Source organism: Daucus carota, chromosome 1, assembly GCF_001625215.2.
Source record: "Daucus carota subsp. sativus chromosome 1, DH1 v3.0, whole genome shotgun sequence".
In the NCBI taxonomy this organism is placed as follows: Eukaryota; Viridiplantae; Streptophyta; class Magnoliopsida; order Apiales; family Apiaceae; genus Daucus; species Daucus carota.
In genome coordinates this window covers 7,364,431-7,379,699 of record NC_030381.2, presented here as the reverse complement: position 1 = coordinate 7,379,699, position 15,269 = coordinate 7,364,431, and the positions used below count along the sequence as shown (strand labels likewise).

The 15,269-nt window shown below is 33.0% G+C and overlaps 1 protein-coding gene across 3 annotated transcripts; it reads left to right on the top strand.

Annotated features, from left to right (window-relative positions):
- Window positions 1-10,686: 10,686 nt before the first annotated feature.
- Window positions 10,687-14,811, top strand: LOC108205264 (LRR receptor-like serine/threonine-protein kinase RPK2). 3 transcript variants are annotated; one of them, XM_017375151.2, is made up of 3 exons: window positions 10,687-14,044; window positions 14,228-14,299; window positions 14,402-14,811. In XM_017375151.2, the coding sequence occupies exon 1, from the start codon at window positions 10,859-10,861 to the stop codon at window positions 13,973-13,975; it is 3,117 nt and encodes a 1,038-aa protein (XP_017230640.1). In that variant the 5' UTR covers window positions 10,687-10,858; the 3' UTR covers window positions 13,976-14,044; window positions 14,228-14,299; window positions 14,402-14,811. The 3 variants fall into 3 exon arrangements, with proteins under 3 accessions (XP_017230640.1, XP_017230639.1, XP_063947804.1); XM_017375150.2 differs by having other exon boundaries at window positions 14,397-14,811; XM_064091734.1 differs by having other exon boundaries at window positions 10,687-14,047; window positions 14,230-14,299; window positions 14,397-14,811.
- Window positions 14,812-15,269: the final 458 nt, after the last annotated feature.

Below are 15,269 nucleotides of genomic sequence, written 5' to 3'. Positions count from 1 at the left end.
GTTTTGGCTGAGATCGTTTGGGGGATTAGGGTTTTCTCACAAGATCGAAGGAGTATTCGCTCTTGCAAGGGTTGCGACCTCTCCCCAAACAATGTGCCTACGTACCCTATTTATAGGGATCAAGCCAGACGTAGTTCTTGGGAAACAAGTAACCTAATCAGAATAGGTTTCTCATTCCTTGGTTCCAGCGATGGGCCACCGCCTTAGATCAGACGGACGTGGGCTTCTGGAGCCCAGCCTCCTCCGAGGAGCATGGAACTAGGTGGGCTGACCAGCACTAGCCCAGGTGGACCTCCTCAGACTCAGCTGTATGGGCTAGCCCTCCGTCCTCTCTTAGGGCGAGGCTGATGGTGGGCCTGGGCCCAAGATAAAACAATAATAATCAGGCCTGAGAAGCAGGCGTATCTGGTCCATTCCGCACTGGGCGAGGAAGAAGCGTATTGGGCGAGGACTCAATAGCTGAGGACGAGGACCCCATCGAAGACCTGGGCCGCGTGACTTGACCCACGTTAAGGGCGAGATTCCATATCGGGCGAGGACTTGGCTGAAGACCGGGTCTTATCTAACGCCGGGCCTTGTGCCCTGGACCATGCTGATGGCGAGGAAGGTAAGCATTGGGCGAGGCCTCATCATAGAGGGCGAGGACTCCTTGAAGATGGGTCGTCAGTTATTGGGCCGCGAGGCCGACACATGCCTAGGACGAGGGTCCATACTGGGCGAGGACCCTTCTGCTGACCCGGGTCCATCTGTTGCTGGTCCTCACTTCCTGGGCCACATAGATGGTGAGGTCCACGTAATGGGCGAGGACGATCCCGGAGATCGGTCTTTTTCGTGAATTAAGGTGGGATTTATGCAATCATCTTCCGAGTTGATATTTGGCCATAACAGTAACACATAGTATAATCCACTTGATCCACACTTCCAAGAAACCCATCATATGCATTCGATCTTGTAAATATTCCCATTTTGCACAATCATAAGCCTTATTTATGCCGAGCTTTAAAGCAATATCTCCATCCTAACCTTATTTCTTTCGATTCATGTAATGAATTAGCTCAAAAGCAACAAGAATATTATCTTGTATATTTCTTCTTGGTACAAACACAAATTGTTCTTCAAATATGATCATGAAAAAGAATTTTCTCCTACCGATTGACCAGTACTTTACTTAGAATCTTGTACAAAATATTACAAAGTGCACTAGGCCTGGAGTCTCTTGGAGACTCCACATATCCTTTTTCGAGCTATGAACTACATTAGTGTCTTAGGAACATGCATTCGTCACGCCAACTCTTGCAAGACACAAAAATACATCATAATCAAAAAGTTGCCAAAAATGTTGCGTTAAAGCTGTCCGGACTAGATGCCTTATTTGGATGCATTTGTTTCACATTAAGAATAAATTCTTTAAAAGAGAGTTCAGCAAAGCTGCTAAAAATGTTGAAAAAATGTTGTGTTATGGCTGTCCGGACAAGATGCCTTATCTGGATGCATTCGCTTTACATTCAGAATAAGTTTTTCAAAAGAGAGTTCAGTTGTTATTTTCTCATTCCGTGCTATCGTAATAACATTAGTTTTACTACTCATATTAGAATTAGTCATATTACTAAATCCTTGTAAAAATATCAGTGAAATATGTTTTATAAGAGTGCACATTTCATCATGATTTGAAGACAAATATGGATCGATTAATCATATTTTTTTTCTTACAAGTAAAGATATATGAAATATGAAAAATATTAATTTAAAATTAATCGATAAACACATTATCACGTATTAATATTAGAAAAACTTTTATGGATTGATAATAATATATTAATTATTTAAACTACCAATATACAGTATATAAATATTATAAAATTTAAATTACAAATACTAGATTTTGAACTATATAAGCTGCTCTTTCTATTTGGATATATTAGTCATTTGATTTTTAGAAACTTTCAAAAGTTTTGCATGCTACACTAATATTTTTATTTAAAAATATTTCTAAATAATAATAATTTTAAACATACGGTTAAAACTTCAAAACACGTACAAAAAATAATTCAAATGACTGTAGGGGTGAGCAAAAAACCGAATTTAAACCGAAACCGGTAAAACCGATAAAGAATCGAACCGCATAAAACCGATCCGAACCGAAACCAAAATTTTTAAAACCGAACCCATTCTATTGGATGCGGTTCCGGTTTTAAGTGAAAACCGAATTGCTGAAAACCGAACCGAATATTAATAAAATAATAAATAATATTCATTTATACAATTTTATTACAAAAATATATACACTAAATTAATATCTCATAGTATACTATGAGTTATCAACTAATATATTAATTGTATATAGTATAGTAGTACAGTAATAGTGGAGCAGTGGGTATAAATCTTATAAGTTTAAACATATAAGTATAATTGTCAGAGTGAATAAAGCACAAATAAATATTTTAGTTATTATAAGTATGGTATCATTAAGTTAATTTATATGATTGGCCTTTGTTTATATTATCATTCACCGTATACAATTGAACATGCGTGCTGATTTATGCACACCCCAAATGTACTTATGCACACCCTATCTCTTTTTGGGACCAGAATATCCCTATTAAGTAATACTTAAACAATTATCCTGCCATATGTTTGTTTTCATTCTGCTGCATTAAACACTATAGATCAAATGCTACAATAAAATAAAAATTTGAAGAAAATATATCTTCTCCAGCAGCACAAGGGAGTTTCAAATACACAGATATTTTTTCATAAACATGCAGAGGCTAAATCAAAGTCATAAAATGTAAAAAAGTGGAATAACTATCACTTCATTTGCTTTCAAAAAAAAAAAAAACTATCACTTCATTTAACATTTTATTCTCTTGATCTTCAAAAATTATAATTAAAATCTAAACTAAATAATGAAGCTTGAAAGTCACACAAAGCATTGATGGAGCTTGTAATATCTTCTGGAAATCTCATATTCAGCACTTGAAATTTCTTACTTCATAGTATTGCTCTACCCTCTGACCCTTTGAGTTTCACTTCTGGTTCTACTTTTAACTCAAATGTTTTCTGCAATTGACATAGCAGTGAGCAGAATTAAAAAAACAATATTTCTAAAATGCACATAATAAGGACAAAATGGTCTTAAAAGGAGATAGGGTGTGCATAATACATTTAGGGTGTGCATAAATCAGCACCCAATCATAAATAGTTATTTGTTCAAGAGATGGTTTAAATTTCAAATTTTCTCCTCAATCATTAATCTAGTTAGCTAATTTATTTATTAAATTGGAAGTATGCTAATTTATTTTTTTGCGGTTTTAAAACCGAACCACACAGATTAAAATCGAACTGAAGTTTTAAAACCGAAAGCATCGGTTCAGTTGCGGTTATGGTTTTCAATTTCTAAAACCGAAGACTTTCGGTTTCAGTTTTGATACCCAAAAACTAAACCGAACCGAAGTTTTGGTTACCCATACATAGGAGTATATAGGGCTGTAAATCGATACAGACTATCCGGTGTCTCGGCTCATATCCGGCTCGAAAATATGATACATGTCTCATATCTGTTTTGAAAACGATCCAAATCTGGCAACAAAATTAAGCCCGTATAATGTATGATCCCGGATACAAGCACACCTATACCCGCTCAGATTCGGTCTCATATAATTTTTCATAATACGATCCTACCCGAATAACCGAATATGATCCACGGTTCATATTCGAGTCAAACTCTAATACATATTATATTTTAACACCATCATATTTGCAAGTAAATAGTCATCATTTTATAAAATTGTAATATCTTATTTAAGTTTATATCTTCATAAAATATGATTTATTTAATGTGATCATGCTTATTATCTTCATATATATTTAATAAATGATATATACCAACATATAACTATAAGTTTTAATTTAAAATCATTATACTTTATGATATTATGTTTACTTGGACTAAATGATAATTATTTGAACAACTGAAATAATAATGATATTTGATGTTAGTGGGTCATATTCGGCTCATATTTGATGGATCATAAACTACCCGGTTAAAAAATAGAAAATACGATACTGGATCATATCCGGTTCAGATCCGAATTTCAAATACCCGGGATCGGTTTATATCCGAATAAAACGATCCCAGACCCAAATCTGGACAAGTTAAAAATAATATGATCCAGTACCTGAGCATAGGGGTACCCGGGATCACCCGAATCATTTTACAGCCCTACGAGTATCTATACTATACTATAATAAGCTAACATGGGTATAATTTGTAGTCCAAGATTTTAGTTATATTTTTTGGTTTGGTACTCTCCTTTTGGTACTACAAGTCTACAAATGTGGAGTCTATTAGTATTATATTGTTAAACAGTTTCAAATCCTAAAAACACTCATAACAATCCATTATTATATAATATTTCATTAAAAAAATTATAATGATGTTATAAATAAAATTATAATGATGTTATGAATAAAATTATAAATATACAATTTTGAACATCTTCTTTTAATAAGAACCTTCATATAACTCTTTTTAATTTTAACGTGTTCTATCTCAATATAAACACGAACCATTATATAACTTTTTCCAACTCTAATCTTAAAAGTTATTGTTGTCAAAAAACCAAAATTACAAAATTATATTGAAATTCGATTGATTTACTAAATCTTTCAAAAGTATTACACGATCGGCTATGTTTGGAAAATATTAGAATTTTCTGATTTTTTTTATTTTTAAATCTACGTTACTAAATTCGGATTAAATGTATTAAAATCTTGTGTGTGTCTTTATATATATATATATATATATATATATATATATATATATATATATATATAATATATAGTAAAGTTCTATGGAGACCACTTTTTTTGGAGACCGTGGAGACCACTTATGTTCTGCAAGTAAAATATTGCATAAAAATATTGCAAAACACATAATTTTGCAAATCAAATACATTATTTTGTGAAGTAAGCTTTATAAATATCACCAATTTATTAAAATTATTGAAGAACATCTATGTTCAGCAAATTGAACAAATGTTCTGCAAACTAAACATATTTCGCAGGATAAAATATTTTATAATATTCTGCATGCAAAACATACATGATATTCAAGATTTTATATGATATAATGATATTTGTACAACATGATTTGCAAAATTATGAGTTTTGCAATGTTTTTATGCATATTTTACTTGCAGAACATAAACGGTCTCCATGGTCTCCAAAAAAAGTGGTCTCCATAGAACTTAACTATATATATATATATATATATATATATATATATATATATATATATAGAGAGAGAGAGAGAGAGTCCTACTCCAATAGAAACCAAATTAGCCTAAAAACTAAAAACCAGTTTCCGGACAGTTTTTTATCACTATTTTTAACTACAGAAATCACTAATTTGTACATAACATATCACTAATTTATATATAGCATATCTCACGAATATAAATATATATACATACATATATGCAACGTATATGACCATCATCTTCACCCAAATCGTAATAATGGACCTCTTAGCACCATTACCAAACGTTTCCATGACTTGCCACCATTGTCTATCATCACCAATAGTCACATACACTTTCCATCATAACTTACAAAACTAACGACTACTTACTATCATCATCCTACTTCTCTTGCGGCTTCCTACCACCAAGAACCTTCCTACAGATGAAATTAATCATTTATAATCGATTATCAATAATTTAGATAAGTAGATTTTCTCAATTTTGATAATAAAAATCGCTTTTTACATAATGTATAAAAACAGTGATTAGTGCAGTATAAATTAGTGATACCCGTAGTTATAAATAGTGGTAGGGAAACTGGTTTCTAGTTTTTATTTTAAGAGTGGTTTCTATTTGATCATGAGCCTATATATATATATATATATATATATATATATATATATATATATATATATATATAGAGAGAGAGAGAGAGAGAGAGAGAGAGAGAGTAAAGTTCTATGGAGACCATATATACTAGCTTATAGCCCGCGCAAGGCACGGGAGCTTTTTAATTACTTATAAATTTTTCAAATATATTTTAAATGGTGCGAAAAAATTTAATTTATAAATAATAAATCAAAATTTTCAATAAAATAAAACTTGAAATTATGATTTGTTTGTAAGTTAGAACTGTTGTAAATACACCAGCACAATCATTAATGGCTTCAAATAAACCATTGTAATCAAGCCATTCCTTTTCTCGTATGTATCATGCCAAAATATTAAATTCTTTCTATCAATTTTTAATAAAATTTTGAGTTGAATATGTGAGGCCAACTTCTATTAGAATATATTTATAAATGTATTTTATTTTAAAATTATTATAATGTGATTTAAATATTTTTCTAAATTATGGCTCTAGATTAAAATTGACAAACATAATTTGTTTTGAATTAAGAAAAGGAATCATAAACATGCAATAAGAAGGTAGAATATGTTTTGGATTAGGAAAAAGTTTTTGTATTCGTTCCTCACATAAATCCGGCTTATTAATTATAAAATGTATTATATAAAAATTGTGACAGTGTAATTTATATCTTTTTTTTTTGAAAAAGATGGTGCGATTTATATGATTCTACAAATAAAACTGATAGGAAATATTTATTTTAAATTAAAAAAATCATAAACACATGAAAGACAGAATCTGTTTTGGATTCAGAAAAGAATTATAAACATGCAAGTAGATATCAGTTGCCTTATAGAAATAGAAGTTAATTTTGTTCTAATCTAACGGTGCTTATTTGTCCAATATACGATCCAACGGATGATAAGCTTTTGGACCATTTGACCATGCGACCAAATTATCTCCCTTACGCTTATTATATATAAGTATATAATATATATGGAAACCAGTCCACAGCCACCGATGGATAGGGACCGGTTTCCAGCCACCAAATCACGTCCCTCCATTCTGTGATCCTACGGTTAAAAACAAGTCTCCCCGCAATGAAACATTGCAACCCCGCAATGAAACATTGCGGGTATGAAAGACCCCGCAATGAATCATTGCGGGTATACAAGTCCCTGCAATGAAACATTGCAGGGAGTCCCTTTTGATTCTTTGGACACTTTTACCCCTCCCTTCACATATCATATGGTTTATACAATTTATTACATTAAATTGTTATCATTTAACATTATTAAATGAAATTTAAAATATTGTCAAGGTTAGAAATACTGAGAAAATTTTGATTTTTCCTAGTATAATGTAGAAATAATTTTCTATCTAATTTCTTTATGTTTTTATCTTATTAACTTTTTTATGTCTTTTAGTTATACTGATTATTTTACTTATTTAAATATTATTCCTTGTTTCTTAAATATATCAAACACATGTTTGAACTATGTTGTTCACATGTTCTTTTAAGGTTAATTAATATTTTGTAGCTAAAGTTGAATTATTTTATTACAAATTATTGACTTTTTCTAATTCTCTTATGTATTAGTATTATTTTCAAATATACTCGAACATATTCAAATCAAAGATAAATATCGAAATTATGAATAAACATCATTTGGATTAGTTGAATATGTAAGATCACATATAATTAGTATTTTTTGTTAAAATTTAATAATTTTTGAAAAATTATTAACTTTTTCCAATTCTCGTATGTACAAGTAGTGTTTTCAAATATACTCAAACAAATTCAAATCAAAGAAAAATATCTAAATTATTAATAAATGTTACTTAAATTAGTTAAATATTAGTAAGAACACATATATTAATATTTTCTAGCTAAAGTCGAATAAATTCTTAAAATTTATTGAACTTTTTTAAATATTTTGAATAAAATAAGTAATATTATCCTCCCCTCAATGAAGCAAAGTAGGGATAGTTTATACAATTTTCATCCCCGCAATGATTCATTGCGGGGTGTTAAATCTTCATTTAATAGGTGGTTCAAGCAGGTGGATAGTTTTTGTTGCAAAAGACACCCGCCATGAGTCATTGCGGAAATGTTTTTTTTAAAAGATATCCCACAATGATTCATTGCGGGGTCCACAGCCACCGGTGGATAAAGACCGGTTTCCAGCCACCAAATCATAACCACTCGTTGCTGTGATCCTACGGTTGAAAAAGAGACTCCCCGCAATGAAACATTGCAACCCCGCAATGAAACATTGCGGGTATACTTGTCCCCGCAATGAATCATTGCTGGGATACAAGTCCCCGCAATGTTTCATTGCTGGGAGTCTCCTTTTTTTCCTTGGACCCTTTTACCCCTCCTTTCACATATCATATGCCTTGTAGAGTTTATTTAACATTTTAAATTATATTAAAAATATTGTTAATATTAGAAGTAATGAGAAAATTTTAATTTTTCTTAGTACAATATATGAATAATTTTCTATCTAATTTCTATATATTTTTATCTTATTAAATATTTTATGTCTTTTTGCTATACGAATAATTTTACTTATTTGAACACTACTGCTTGTTTCTTAAATATATCGAACATATGTTTGAACTACATAGTTCACATGCTCTTTTAAGGTTGATTTACTTTTTGCAGCTAAAGTTGAATTATTTTATTACAAATTATTCATTTTTTCCAATTCTCTTTTGTACTGGTAGTGTTTTCAAATATACTCGAAAATACTAAAATCAAAGATGAATATCGAAATTATGAATTAACATCACTTAAATTGGTCGAATATTATTAAGAACATATAAGAAGAGTTTTTTTGACAAATTATTAACTTTTTCCAGTTCTCGTATGTAAAAGTAGTGTTCTGAATATATATTCGAACAAATGCAAATCAATAATACTCAAACAAAAACAAATCAAAGAAAAATATCTAAATTATTAATAAATGTTACTTAAATTAGTGAAATATTAGTAAGAACACATATATTAATATTTTTTTAGCTAAAGTAGTATAAATTCTTACAATTTATTAAACTTTTTAAAATATTTTAAACAAAACAAGTAATATTTTCATCCCCGCAATGTTTCATTGTGGGGATAGTTTACATAATTTTCATCCCCGCAATGATTCATTGCGGGGTGTTAAATTTGATTAACAAGGTGGTGGGTTGAGGTGGATAGTTTTTGTTGAAAAAGACACCCGCCATGAGTCATTGTGGGTATGTTTTTTTCTAAAATAGACCCCGCATTGATTCATTGCGGGGTGTTTTTTTTTTTAAAAGATACCCGCAATGATTCATTGCGGGGTTTATTTTTTTTACTCCAAAACAACCAAATAAAGATTCGGACCTTGTACCTTGCGTTTTCAAGACAAGTAAAGAAACCAATTTGACAATGGATGTTGTAGTGAATTCTCTACTACGGCGAAACTTGTTAATTTGCTCGATAAAGATAAAACTATTCTGTTGTAGTGAATTCTCTACTACGGCGAATCTCTGATGTAATGAATTGGTTGTAAGAAATCTCTCGTAGTAATCTCGTAAAATTTAAACCCCTTTACGAGACAAACTTTAGATGTATTATAGTCTCAGCTACATGACTGGTTAGAAGGCGAAAGTGCGAGAGGGAGGGAGGGAGAGATGGAGAGAGAGAGAGACATTACCGTGGGGAAGTTGAGAAAGCTGCCTGAGAGAGGAAGAGCCAAGAACCGAGCTAATCGCCGCTTGCAATTGTGTTGCCTGAGAGAGAAGGAGAGTCGAGAACCGAGTTAAAACTTAATGAGGGAAACGGCACAATTGAAAGAGAAAAAGAAAACGGGTTTAAACAAAAAGACCGGTTACAACTCCCCGCAATATCTCATTGCGGGCTGTTTTAAAAACTTTTAGTTCATTCAACCAGTTTATATTATTAAAGTTTAAATGAAATTATTTATCTTAATTTAAATAATATAATAAATAAATAGTTTAATTATTTAAAATTTAAACAAAAATATTTTTAATACAAATATTATAATAAATAAATTCACTTCAGTTACAAAGTATTGTGAGATGTTAAAAATATTTATTTTATATATATAGTTTATAATATTAAAAGTTTAAATGAAACTATTTATTTTAATATAAATAATATAATAAATAAGTAATTTATATTATTTAAAATTTAAAAGAAAATACACATATTAATATAAACAATATAATAAATAAATAAGTAGTTAATATTATTTAAATAAAATATAAATGCATGTGGCAGAAGGGTATTGAGGGAAAGAGTTTTTCACTAAGCTCCCCGCAATGATACATTGCGGGTAGCCAACACCCAGCAATGAAACATTGCGGGTATTGACAACCCAGCAATGTGTCATTGCGGCCGCAATGAAACATTGCGGGGTTGCAATGTTTCATTGCGGGTAGTCCTTCTCATCCAACGGACAGGATCTGGTGGTTTGCTATCCAACGGTGGCTGTATAACAGCCCTAATATATATATATATATATATATATATATATATATATATATATATATTAGGGTTTGTCCATTTTTAAATAATCGGGTGAAAATATAGTCAGCTGAATAATATAATTTAATTAAAATTCAATCCGTTAATACTAAAATACTAATAAAATGATGTTAAAATTTAAATTATAAATAATAAATTACGAATTATATACCCGCCCGTGCGAAACCCGCCCGTGCTTCGCACGGGTTAAAGGCTAGTATAAAAAATAATCCAAAGAGCAGTATATTTAAATGCATAGCCGCTGTCTGTGTCGTCCTTGACCCCTGTTTCTAAGTAGTGACACCTTGACCCCTGTTCTGAACTGTGTGAAGTGTCTGATATTAAATTCACTTAAATTACGATATCTTTGTCTTTTACCCCCTTGTTCTTTGATGTAAACTCTGTATCTATACCATCTACTATACTCGCAAAGATCCCCAATTCACATTAACTTCATTTCACTTCCCGATGGCACTTTCTCAACACCTTCTCTTCACACTCTTTTTCTTCATCTACTCTACCACTCTACTTGCTTCAGTCTCACAAGACAAAACTAGCCTTTTAAGCTTGAAGAAGAACATTTATGATGACCCTTTTAGCCTCTTGACAAATTGGAAATCAAACACTGATCATTGTCAATGGTATGGAATCACCTGTGATTCACTCACCGGGAGAGTCATTGCCGTCAATATCACCGGAAATATCTCCGGTTATCTCGCCGGCTCAGTTGGGGACTTGAGTGAGCTCCGGGTTTTGTCGATTCCTGATAATGTGTTTAGTGGTGAGATTCCTGTGCAAGTGGGAAATCTCCGATTGCTTCGGGTTCTTGAGCTTCAACGGAATAATTTTTCTGGGGTTATTCCGAATTCGATAAGGTACATGTCTTCACTTGTGATTGTGAATTTGTCGAATAATTCGTTGTCGGGTCAGATTCCTGATGGTTTGATAGGGTTTGGTAGTTTGAGTGAGATTGATTTGTCTAATAATGGGTTAACGAGGGGATTGTTGATTGGTGGAAACTGTTTGTTTCTGATTCATTTGAAGTTGTCTAATAATTTCTTTGTCGATCAAATTCCGGGGGAGATTGGGAAATGTTTGAATTTGAGGACACTTTTGTTAGATGGTAATATTTTTCAAGGTCAGATTCCGGAGGAGATTGGGGGGTTGTTAGAACTTAGAGTTCTTGATGTTTCGAGAAATAGTTTGACTGATAAAATCCCGAAAGAGTTGGGGAATTGTTTGAAGCTTTCGGTTCTTGTGCTGACAAACTTAGTTGATTTTAGTGAAGATGGTGATAGTTCTATGGGTATTTTTAGAGGAGAATTTAATGCTTTTGAAGGAGGTATTCCGTATGAGGTGTTTTCACTTCCGAATCTTCATGTGTTGTGGGCTCCAAGAGGAAATTTTGGGGGACAATTGCCTAGTTATTGGAACCAGTCATGTTCACTTAGAGTGCTCAATTTGGGGCAGAACAAATTTACTGGTCTGTTGCATGAGAGCATAGTGGTAAGGTGTGAGAATATTACATTTCTAGATTTGAGTGACAATGCCTTGCAAGGAGTGTTGCCTTTGCAACTTCCTGTTCCTTGTATGTTATACTTCAATGTCAGTGGAAATTCTTTATCTGGATTGCTTCCAAGATTCAGCAATACCAGTTGTCGTAGTAGCTTGAATTCTTATAATGAATTACTTGATGAGGAGAACGTTATTCAGGAGTCATACTCAGGCAAGCCTATCTGGATTGAACAGATAATAGTGGATAATTACGTAATTGCGCATGACTTCAGCTGGAATAGTTTTGTTGGCCCGCTGACATCATTCTCAATTGTAAATGAGTTTTTGGCGAAGGGTGTGATTTCATATAAATTGTTCTTGAATAACAATAACTTTACTGGCTCTCTTCCTGGTAATCTGTTTCCTGGCTGTAATCACATTCGTACTTTTTTCATAAATTTGAGTGCCAACCGTATATCTGGAATAATATATCCTGAGATGCTTCTTAATTGTCTGAAGATAACAGAGCTTGTAGCAGCAGACAATCTGGTTGAAGGTTCGCTTCCTGCCGAGGTTGGCAGTTTAAAGATGCTTCGTCGTCTAGACTTGAGCAAAAACAGGCTGTCAGGGTCTCTACCTGATCAATTAGGCGAGTTAGAGGATTTGACAGGTATTCTTCTTGGAGAGAATAATTTTTCAGGCATAATTCCCCGCCAACTCGGTCATCTGGCTTCTCTTATGATTTTAAACCTGTCTCAAAATAGCATGACCGGATCAATTCCTTTGACTTTAGAGAATGCATCAAATCTCGAAATATTATTGCTTGATCATAATACATTTTCTGGAGAGATACCTTTGTTTTTTTCAAACCTTTCCCGTCTAACTCAGCTAGATCTTTCTTTCAATAATCTTTCTGGTCATATACCTCATTTTCAAAATTTCACTGATTGCAGTAGTTTTATAGGAAATAAGTTATTGAATTCATGCCCGGACCAATACTCAATGCCACCGGCTTCAGATCCGGTCCAACTTGCAGTCCACAAGTCTAGCAACAAAAGCAAGCTAAGGACATTTGTCATAGTGATGGTCTCTTCTGCATCTTTTGTACTTCTTGTTCTAGCTGTGGTATTTCTGGTCTTCCTTCACGGCAGGAGAAAGCTTAGTAGAATCACTAGCTTAAGGATAAAAGGTCTGGTGACCTTTTCTGATACCCCAGTGGAACTGAATTATGACAATGTTGTCGAAGCAACTGGAAATTTCAGCATTTCCAACCTGATTGGAGCTGGAGGCTTTGGCTCAACTTACAGAGCAGAATTGGCCCCAGGCTTTATTGTAGCTGTGAAGAGGCTATCAATTGGTAGATTTCAAGGAATCCAGCAATTTGATGCCGAAATACGAACATTAGGAAGACTTCAACATAAAAACCTTGTAACGCTTATTGGGTACTATGTTGGCGAAGAAGAGATGTTTCTTGTCTACAACTATCTTTCTGGTGGAAATCTTGAAACCTTCATACATGAGAAATCTGGCAGTCTTGCGCAGTGGCCAGTGATTTACAAGATAGCTATTCACATTGCAGATGCTCTTGCTTTCCTTCATAATTCGTGTGTGCCAAGAATAGTTCATCGGGATATTAAGCCTAGCAACATTTTACTTGACGAGGAGCTTAATGCTTACATCTCCGACTTTGGGTTGGCTCGTCTTCTCGAGGTCTCTGAGACCCACGCTACTACTAATGTTGCAGGCACTTTTGGATATGTGGCCCCAGAATATGCAACCACATGTCGAGTTTCTGATAAGGCAGATGTGTATAGTTTTGGTGTTGTGTTGTTAGAATTAATATCAGGGAAGAAGTCCCTTGATCCATCATTTTCTAATTATGGGAATGGATTCAACATAGTTGGATGGGCCAGGTTGCTGATCAAGGAAGGACGCCCAGTTGAAATGTTCTCTCTGGAATTGTGGGCTTCTGGTCCTCATGAAAATCTTTTGGGAATGCTAAGACTAGCCGCAGCCTGCACAGTAGAATCACTCCCTGTGAGGCCAACGATGAAACAGGTTCTTGACAAATTGAAGGAGCTGCAGCCGTGATCACTGTATCCTGCAATCTTACCTATCAGTAATAAATGCTGATGGTACAGTCCCTACAAAAGGAAGAAGGTACGTGATATAAACTCTCATCTAGTGACCCTTTACTACATATAATCCTTCAGTCTACACTTGAAAATTAATATCTGAGTTTCTTTTTATGAATTTACTCTTAGCATTTTGAATCTAATATTAGCCTGCATAGATTGAGGACACTATTTTTCCCCTCTAAATATGTGCTTACATTAATATTAGGTAACCCGTGAAGGAGTGGCATGCCTGCTTTACATCTTGATTACCCCATACTAACCAAGTCCACAAACAAAGGTTGGTCACAACATACAATAGCATATGATTCATTTCCATTATTTGTTTGGTCTACTCACCTAAAGTTCAATGTACCTCACATTTGATATTTCTGCAGAGCAGCGGAAGTCGTGCTTGGGAAAACAGAAGCGAAGATAATGGCCTACATGCGAATTGTGATACAAGGGTAATTATATATTTGTGATAGTGCAGCAGCATAATATTATACTCAACTCGCCATCTGGTCGGCAGAATGAAATGGAAAAAATATGAATCAGCGTGGAAGTGGTGGATGAAAAAGGGAAATGCAAAGAAATGGAAAGATTGTAGAACCTGCGATGATGATGTATTTGTGAAGGGGATGAGTAAGGAGTGAAATGTGCATAGTAGGTTGTAGGAAATATATAAACGCTTCATGTGGTTGCAATGAATTAGTTAATTTCAAATTGCTTGCTGATATTCCTGATTGAAAGGCTGTTTGGCATTGTGTTTGATCAAAGCCCGGAGTAATTTTGAACTTTAATTTTCTCTCTCTCAAAACGTCACAATTTGTTCTTTTAAGAGCTCATCTAATTTGAAAATCAAAAATAAAATATCAATTTTTTTAATGATCTAATTTTTAAAGGAAAAAAATTATAGATAGATGGCAAAAAAATCTATTATCTATATTACCAATTTATAATATACAAAATATTTTATAAATAAATTTATAATCAAACTGTTCATATAATTTAATCAAATTTCAATTCATTATCAAATAACTGTCCATTAGAAAAAATTAATTACATCTGATAATACTATATGAATATTAAGAAATCAAATTTGAAATATATAGGGCCTGTTTGGATGGTGGAAGCAGAAGCTGCTTCCAGCTTCTACTTTTCTTGACCCGTTTGTGTAAAGAAGTAGAAGCACTTTTAAGAAGCTGAGAATGCTAGCTTCTCTCTCAGAGCTTCTGCTTCTTTTCCAAACATTTTATTTACTTATTTAC

What these genes read in the sequence shown, in the direction of transcription:
- LOC108205264 (XM_017375151.2), top strand. Translation starts at nt 10,859, where the DNA reads ATGGCACTTTCTCAACACCTTCTCTTCACACTCTTTTTCTTCATCTAC.